Genomic DNA, 9,463 nt, shown 5'->3' with positions numbered 1-9,463 from the left:
ACTAGGAGCACTAAATTATATATTTGAATGTGGTTAAAAAGGGAGATTTTAGGTTGTATATAAGTTACTAGAATAAAAATAAAAAAACCCCAAAACACCATAGGACTGTACAACACCAACAGTGAACCCTAATGTAAACTATTGACTATAGTTAATAGTACAGTTATATTATAATAATATTCTTTTAGCAATTGTAACAAAGCTTCCACACTAATGCAACATGTCAATAATGGGAGGGAAGTATATGGGAACTTGGTATTTCTCCATGATTTTTCTGTAAACTTCCAACTTCTCTAATAAAAATTTTATTAAAAAAATAAGGCGGTGGTAGCAGAGTGAGAACTGTTTGGAATTTAAAATGGGTAAACTGATAAGTAAACCAAGTACAATGTATAATTCTTTTTTTTCCCAATGTATAATTCTTGACTTGATCCTGTTTTTTTTTTAAACAACTTCAAAAATCTTAATGAAAGTGTTGTAATAGACATTCTTGGGATAACTAGGGAAATTTGAACAGGAACTTGATAGACTTTTTTGGGGGGATTTCTGTTATATTTTATAGGTGTGACAATGGTATTGTGATTATGAAGGAATATGTCCTTAATTGTAGAAGACTCATGATGACATATTTAGGGTCGAAGTGTCATCATGTCTGCAATTTACTGACCAAGATTGGTTTTCTTACAGTCCCCTCCTTCAACCTGACTACTTTGAAATATATCTTGCAACTGAAGGACTGCAGAGAAAAACAACTCAGACTGCAGAGGAAAAAGGAGGGGAAAGACAAGTTCAGATACTAGCTATTCCAAGTTATCAACCTTGGCCCTTCCTTCCCCCTCTTCCCTTCCTCTGTCCCAGCTCTTACAGATGACAGGTGGCCTAATTACTGCAAAGTAAAACAATCTAACCAAGTGTTACTAACTCCAATCTCATTAAACTACTGCCATTGTCAAAGATCAAATCTCTACTGTCCTCCAAACCACACTCAGCCCTTGAAAAACTTGCTGTCCTTTTTTCAATGGAGTTGAGTCTACTCTCTCTCCCCTTGGTAGCTATGAATCAAGTCGTCCTTGCCTGTTTCCCACAGTCCAGTACAGCTTTTTTTTTTTTTAATATTTCTTTCAAATGGCTCAGCACAAATGAAAATTAGTATATACAAATAAAGAAAATATGTCAAAATAGTAACAACTGGTGATCTAGGTAAGGTATGAATATATCTATTGCTCATTGAATTCTATTGCATTTCTATTTGAAATGTTTGTAAGAAAATGCTGGGCTTTGTTTGACCAAGAAAAAGATTGTTTACTGAAACATGCTATGTAACACTTATGCCCTTCAAATCGCATTTTTTGTGAGATGTTAAAAAGTTGTATACAGTCCTTTTAAGAGTGACAAGGCTGTGTGAAAATTTTCTTATAAAACAGACTAAGTAAACTACAGGAGTGTGTGTGATAAGCTCATGTGTCAACTTGCCCAGGTGATGTTGTCCCATTGTTTGGTCAGGGCAAGCACTGGCCTGCCTTGTTACTGTGAGGGTATTTCATGGACTTAAATAATCAGTAAGATGATTGCATCTATGGTTGATTAGATCTACAATCAACTGAGATAGGTTTCAATGAGGAGTGAAGTTTGAGCCAATCAGTTGGCGGCCTGAAAAGAAGAGGTAATGGGAAGCGGATGTGGCTCAGGCGACGGGACTCCAGTCTACAATACGGGAGGTCCAGGGTTCGATCGCCGGTGCCTTCTGGTGAAGGTGATCCGGCTGGAGTGGCAAGCTGGCCCAAGAAGAGAACTGACTTGTGTGGTATGCTGGCCCGTGCAAGAGTGCTGGCCTGTGCAGGAGTGCTGATGCAGCAAGATGATGCAACAAAAAGAGACACAGAGGAGAGACAGTAGGAGATGCAGCAGACCAGGGAGCTCATTTGACATAGGAGAATGAGCACCTCTCTCCCACTCAGGAAGGTCCCAGAATTGGTTCTCAGTGCCACCTAAAGAGAAAACAAGCAGACACAGAAAAACATATAGTAAATGCACACAGAAAGCAAAGAGCCAGCACAAAAACAAGGGGGCTAGGAAAAAAAATGTATAAATATGAAAAAAGGAGATGTGATGATTTCAGCAGCCAGAAGAGAGAATTTCCATTTCTATTTCCGCCAGCCTGGGAAATTCATTGAAAACTTTCATCAGAGTTCCCAGCCCACCCTACAGAATTGTGCATCTCACAGTCACTTGAGACAATTCATATAGAACTCTAATATTTACACATATTACCTGTTGGTTCTGTCTTCCTAGAACACTCTAATACAAGAAGCGATCCTTTTAGTTGGTTTTGTGAGACACTAGCTTTACAGTATTTTATCAACTCCATTACTTCCGCTACTCCACCAGCCCTGTGCGCTTTACTGCCAGGAGCAAAGCCCTGCAGTCACCGCGCGGTTCCTCCTTCCAGCTCTCTCCGCTTAGAGTCCGGGTAAGGCGCTCCACATGGGGTCCCGCCCGCCCCCTGCCGGCTCCTGGCAGTCCCTCCGGCACGCCGCACGCGCGGATCAGCCGCTGGGGCTGACGGGAAATGGGCCTCGGTCCCCGTTGCGCGGGAAACGGATAAGGCCCCTCTGCGCATGCACCATCTCGCTCGATCTCCCCGCGAGCGCCGGCGCCGGCGCGGGCGGGGTGGCGCATGCGCGAAAGAGCTCGCGGAGGCTGGGGAGGGCCCTGCGGCTGAGCCGGGGCGGGGCTCTCAGGAGAGGCCGCCGCGGGGCGCCCCCGGGGCTTCTTTCGGGTGCTCTTCGCTCTGCCCGCCGCCCCTTTCCTGAAGGACCCTGCGCGCCTCAGAGAGGTGTCGCGTTGAGCCCTCGCCCACCGGGAGGTCGGGAGAGTCCCTTGCCACAAGTCGAGGGCCGAAGCGCGTTGCCCCGGAGCCCCCAGCCGCAGGGGACGGGCTCCGGTGAGCGCGTCCACGGCGACCTCCCTTCCCGTTTCCTCCTTCCAAACAGCGATTCTACCCAAACTCAGCATTGTGCCCTTCACAGCAGGAGCCCAAGGACGGCACTGTCCTGTGTCAGATGTGGCCTCCGTTTCATTATGTGACCATTGTGTTTCTAGGTCCTTGGTGTCCTATCAGAGCGCTACTATCCAAGGGTTCTGGGCCTGAGCGGAACCGGCCAGTCTGTGTATCTCCGGAGGTCCGGGTTTATTTGCGTTTTTTGAAAGACTAGCCTGAGATCCTGGGGTCAGAGAGCTCCAAGGTTTGGCGCTCTGATGTCTGTTCCGACTCAAATGATTTTGTCCCCTAGGCCCAGGTCCTGGTTCCTGGGAACAAAGCAGCTCTTGTGCGGCCAAGAGGGAACCTTGGGAAGAGAAATCCCACCTGGAAGATGGCCCACCCTCAGAGCTTCAGAGCAGAGGCAGAAGAGCCAGAGAAAGAGCGAAACTGACCTGTGAATGGCTAGAAGCAATTTGCAATCCTTGAGCTCCATCCAGAAGCCACCCCAAACTGTAATAGGAGGTTTGAGCCAGATTTCAGAAGCGACAGGTGAGCTGGGGCCAAGGCAGAGGGGCCGGCCTGCCCAGGAAGTGTTGCTTCATTTGAGGATTTAAGAGGGTGTGGTCTGGGGGTGGAAAAGAAGTGCCACCCACTCTAAGGAAATTCCTGTAAGACCTCCCTAACTGCCCTCGACTCCTTTCAAACGCCCCACTATTTGCAGGTGACCAGGGGGCCTGGCTCCATGCCCCTTAGCAGACGGGGCGCTGAGAGATGCTGCTTCCATCCTGACTCCTGGGCTCAGAAGGTCGTGCGGAAAGGGCGTCCTGAATTGCCAATTTCTGCCTAACATGAAAGATGAGAACTGCTGAGTTCAAGAGGGTGAATGTGCAGTCAGGTTTTCTGACATAGTTAAGTAAAAATCCAGTTTCTTTTCTTTTCATTTTTATTTAAAGGTGGTATCAGGGATTGAACCCAGGACCTGGAACATGGGAAGCAGGCGCTCAGCCACTGAACTACATCAAAACTGGTTTCTGTCAAAAGATGGAGAAACTACTACCAACATAGAGAAGGGCCAAAGGACATTTTCCTGTGGGAGGGCCTTCTATTCACCTGGCAGGTGGAGCTTTTTAGGCAAGAGAATCCAGGAGGGAAAAGGCAGGTTAGATTTCTTGTGGTCTCATTCTTTCTTTTTTCTTCCCCAGCTCCCCCCTTCATTGTTCTCTACATGTTTCCCAGAGTAGCAGAAAATGGACAGATCTCAGGTGAGCTGTTTGTTTTATTCCCTACTTTGTTTTACTGTGTCTTGTATGGGGTCTTTAAGGTCCGTAGTGTAGAATGGGAATGTAGAAATGGATGGAAATTAATATCAGGGGTAATACACAGAAGCCCATCAATATCAGGACAAAGTGGAATACAGAACTATATAGGCGCTATGATGTTATAGCTAATTTGTCTGATCTTTTGCAGGGCATAGCAACAATGCAGACATTATCTGTGATGTGCTTTGCATTGGCCATGGAAAGAAAGCATGCTAAATCATCATGAGGCATTTAGAGCTCTTGGCATTGAAGTCTAGACAGTGTTCCTGTCCTGGTTTTTGTATAGGTAACATAGACATGCTTTCTAAGTGAGTACCTGAAATCAGTGCAGCCTGCAGCCTGCCGTTGATCCTCAGGGGAAGCATGGCACTGTGTCAGAGGTGAACTCAGTCAATCCAGGTTTCCAGGGGCCAAAACACCTTGGTCCCATGGATTGCTTTCTGATGGTCCTAATGGAGCTGGGCATAGAATTTAGGATATCTCTGAAAAGAAAGATTATCATCTTCAGATAATCTCTGTAAATATTATGTATACATGGTGCAGGAGATAGATTTCAAATTGTGTTTTCTGGCAGATGTTTTCTCATTTCCCTTTGACATTTTAAACTCTTCACTTTGTGGATCTGTCTGATTAGGGACACCAGTGACCTTATTACGGCAAGGTTGGGGATACTTTAGTGCTTGCTTTAATTGAGCATTCTGTCCAGTTGGTGCTCATGTCCAGTCTCTCCTAGAGTGTTGTCTTGGTTGGTTTCTGGTCTTTTCCTCTCTCTGTGATTATTTCTTTTCAATTCTCTCCATGGAGCTATCTTCCTCTTCTTGCCTTTCTTAATTGCTTCTCCCAAGGTGTCTATTCTTGATCCTCTTTCATCCTTACTCTCCCCGATTCGCCTCTATGGGAAGGCATTATTTGCAGGGCTGCTTGGCTCTGTCTTTCCCCTACTTTTAGACCCTAAAGGCCACCACTCTGCTGTATATCTCTGTAGGTATCCAAAGGCTCTTTAAACTCCATCGGTTCAAATAAAAGTATTATAGCCCCCGACTCTTTCCCTTTATTTCCCATCCAATGTGATCACCAACCAGCCTGTCATCCAAGTGAAGAATGGCATTTATCCTAATGGATGTCTTTTATCTGCTACACAGCCAGTCAGTGATCAAGTTTTATTACTTTCAAGTTATTAATCTTTGTTTTTTTGATTGAGTTAAAGGGCACAAGGCCCAGGTGAACAACTTGACAAATTTTTCTTGTACATAGATAGCTGTCACTCAGTTCAAGATATGGGACAGAAAGCTATTTTGTGTTCTCTCCAAGACCTTACTTCCCCCATTGCCACTCAAGGGTAACCATTATTTTGCCCTCTATTGTTATATATTATTTTGTCTGATTTTAAACTTCATATAAATAGAATCATACAATATATATTCTTTAAAAAAAATTTTTTTTTCTTTTTTCTTTTTCTCCCCTTTCCTACCCTGCTGTTTTTTGCTGTCTATGTCCATTCGCTGTATGATCTTTTATATCTGTTTCTCTTTTGGTCTTCTCTTTTTTTCTCCTCTAAGATTAACTTGGATTCGATCCTGGGGACCTCTGATATGGAGAGGGGTTCCCTGTTGCTTGTGCCACCTCAGTTCCTGGCTTCTCTTGCGCCTCACCTTCATTCTCCTCTTTGTCTCTCTTTTGTTGCGTCATCACCTTGCTGCTTGACTCACTTGCGTAGGCGCTGACTCGCTGCACGGGCACTCAGTTTGCTGTGTGGGCACTGGCTCGCCAGGCAGGCCTGCTTTTTTTTTTTTTAACCAGGCTTTAACCTGGGTCTTCCCATGTGGTAGGCTGAAGCCCAGTCACTTGAGCCACATCTGCTTCCCAATAGATATTCTTTTTGTGTCTGATTCCTTTTATTCAACATTACATCTGTGAGATAGCCATGTTGTTGCATGTTGTAGGAGGTTTTTTCCCCATCATGTGACAATACCTCAATTTATCCATTCTAGTCTTGATGGACATTTGGGCTGTTTGTAATTTGGGTGTTTGCACATGTTCTTTGGTGTACATGTGCATTTGATTCTGAGGGATGTAAATCTGGAAGTAGAATTGATGCTTAGCTTTGATAGATTCCACCAAACGTTTTCCAAAGTAATTGTATTATTTGATACAAATGATATAGTCGGCCATATGTGAGAGATCCTGTTGCTCTATAGCCTAGTCAGCACTTGGTTTTGTTGGTGATGCTTTTTTTTAAAAAAATTTATTTATTTCCTTCCCCCATTGTTTGCATTTGCTGTCTGTTTGCCGTGTCTGTTCATTGTGTGCTCTCTATGTCTCCTCGTTTTCTTTTAGGAGGCACTGGGAACCCAACCTGGGACCTCCCATATGGTAGGCAGGTACTCAACTGCTTGAGCCACATCTGGTCGTAGGCTTTCTCTCTCTCTCTACCACCCTTCCCCTCCCCCTCTACCACTCCCCCTGAACCGGTGAGTGTAGTGGTATCTCTCTCTCTCTCTTTTATTTTAGGGAGATACTGGGGATCAAACCCGGGACCTCATACATGGGAAGCAGGTACTCAACCACATGTGCTACATCTGCTCCCCTCATTTTGTTTTTTTTCATTCTTTTTAAAAAAATTTTATTTTATTTCTTAATTATCTTTTTTAAAGTTAGTAGATCACACAGAATGTTACATTAAAAAACATAAAATGTTCCCATATACCCCACTCCCCACCCCCCCACCCCATCATTTTTTTAAATTGTATTTTTTTGAAGATATATACATCACAAAAAATGTTACATTAAAAAATGTATGAGGTTCCCATATACCCCCCCACCCCACTCCTCCCACATTAGCAACCTCTTTCATCACTGTGGCACATTCATTGCAATTGGTGAATACATTTTAGAGTACTGCTGTACCACATGGATAATAGTTTACATTGTAGTTTACACTCTCTCCCAGTACATTCAATGGGTTATGGCAGGATATATAATGTCCATTATCTGTCCTTGCAATATCATTTAGGAAAACTCCAAGTCCTGAAAATGCCCCCACATTACATCTCTTCTTCCCTTTCCCTGCCCTCAGCAACTACCATGGCCACTTTCTCCATAACAATGCTACAATTTCTTCCATTACTAGTCACAATAGTTCTATAGTAGAGTATCAGTAAGTCTACTCTAATCCATATTTTATTCCTCCATCCTGTGGCCCCTGGGAGGTGATGTCCACTCCACCTCTATATTGAGAGGGAGCTTAGATCCCACATGGATGATTGTTGCAGTTCTCCTACTTGTAGTTGTAGGCACTCTCGGTTCCCTTGTGTGGTTGTTGACCATCTTCACCTCCCTGTTAGCTGACCTGGGTAAGTCCAACGAACCAGAGAGTAGGAGTTGGAACTCTGCTGAGGCTTAGGTCCCAGCTGGCACATGGCCAGTCCAGAGATTCAAGTCTCCTGAGTGTACACCAACCCTAGCGCCAACCACAGGTTCAATAAGTGACAGAAGAGCTCATTTTGGTTTTGATTTGCATCTTTCTGATGCCTGATAGTATCAAACATGCTTTCATATATTTCCTGGCCATTATTTTATCTTTATCTGATTTTTTATTAAAAAAAAATCTATTCCAGTCTTTTGCCTATTAAAAAAAAATGGTGTTTGTCTCTGCCATATTAACTTGTAGGAGTTCTTTATTTATTCTTTATATGAGTCCTTTGTCAGATAGAGGTATTGGAAATACCTTCTTTGAGTCTGACACTTGTTCTGAATTTTAATGAAGTCCAGTGTATTTCTTTTATGTGCTCTTAGTCCAGTCTTTACTTCTGTGTGCTCTTTATGGTCTGTTTAAAAAAAGTTTATACCAAATGCAATGAATGTTTCATGATGATAGAGGAGAATTTTTTTATGGGGGGAGGAGTGGGGTGAGGGTTGTTGGTGGTATATGGGGACCTCATATTTTTTGAATGTAATATTAAAAAAATAAATAAAAAAGAAAGGAGGAAAAAAAAAACTTTACCTATTCCTAAGTCAAAAATTCTATTTTCATCTAGAATTTGAATGTTTTAACTTTCACATTTAAGTATGATACATCTTAAAGTATTTTATATATGTGTACACATATGCGTATGTATACTTATATATACATATACATATGTACATACATATTTTGATATGAGCTATAGCTATCTATTTTCTCCAGGACCATTTATTGAAAGACATGCCTTTCAAATTCGCAGTGGTGTCTTTGTTGAAAATCAGGTAGCCATCTACTTGTGGGTCTCTTTTTGGATTCTCAGTTCTACTGCAGTTGTCTCTTTGTCTAGCATTGTGCCAATATTTCCAGCCCGTTACTGTAGCTTTATAACATAAATAATATGTGTAACATATTGAATGATTAAAAAAATTTGTGTCCAGTACATTCAATTGAGAAATGTATGTTTTTATTCAACTGTTTTCTTTTTCAAGTTATTGTCTATATTTTCAATTATTAAATGTACAAATATATTAGAAAAAGCATTTGCAGGGAACTGATATGGCTCAAGTAATTGAGCACCTGCTTCCCATATGGGGGTCCTGGTTTGGTTCCCAGTGCCTCCTAAGAAAAACAAACAAATGATAAAACCAAGCAAACATGAAAAAAAAACACTTCAGCTCAGGGGAGCCGAAGTGGCTCAGTGGTTGAGCACCGGTTTCCCACGTGCAAGGTCCCAGGTTCAATCTCTGGCCCTTGGGTACTTCAAAAAAAAAAGGGAAAAAGAAAGAGGTAATTGCAGTAGTTCAGATGATGCAAGGTGATGATGGTGGCTGGAGGGCAGAGAGAAGCCTGGAATGTTAGCAGAGCCAGGTCCACTGTAGGCCCAGCTCAAGTGTTCTTTTCACTCCCCTTCACATAATACCTTCAGAACCATAATTACTGGCACCTCAGTCTTAGACCTGCCCTTCTGCCTTCTCCTTGCCCTTCCATTTGACGTCAACGTCTGAACTAGGTCAGAGGAAAAAAATTATAATTTTTTGAGACTTTGTCCATATCCCAAATTCTCTGAGAATGTAAAGAAGTAGGCAAACTAAATTTATGCAAATGCCATTATTTTTTTCTTCAGATGTAATTCACATATCCAAGTATTCACCCTTTTAAAGTGTACAATTCAGTGACTTTATTATATTCACAGCTATG

General features: G+C 42.7%; 1 protein-coding gene across 7 annotated transcripts in view; it reads left to right on the top strand.

The window, feature by feature from the left end:
- The first annotated feature begins 2,677 nt into the window (after positions 1-2,677).
- Positions 2,678-9,463, top strand: part of LOC101417375 (zinc finger protein 33B-like) — a 79,658-nt gene continuing 72,872 nt past the window's right edge. Inside the window, exons 1-4 of one of the 7 annotated variants that reach the window (XM_023587000.3) lie at positions 2,684-2,944; positions 3,294-3,532; positions 3,705-3,891; positions 4,186-4,245. In XM_023587000.3, the coding sequence (XP_023442768.1) occupies positions 4,231-4,245 (15 nt within the window). In that variant the 5' untranslated portion in view covers positions 2,684-2,944; positions 3,294-3,532; positions 3,705-3,891; positions 4,186-4,230. Of the gene's footprint in view, positions 2,945-3,102; positions 3,533-3,704; positions 4,246-9,463 lie in introns of all 7 variants that reach the window. The other 6 variants (XM_071215902.1, XM_071215901.1, XM_071215900.1 and 3 more) reach the window with 6 other exon arrangements.

Source organism: Dasypus novemcinctus, chromosome 6, assembly GCF_030445035.2.
Source record: "Dasypus novemcinctus isolate mDasNov1 chromosome 6, mDasNov1.1.hap2, whole genome shotgun sequence".
Taxonomy (NCBI): domain Eukaryota; kingdom Metazoa; phylum Chordata; class Mammalia; order Cingulata; family Dasypodidae; genus Dasypus; species Dasypus novemcinctus.
This window is presented reverse-complemented; position numbering and strand designations above follow the sequence as displayed.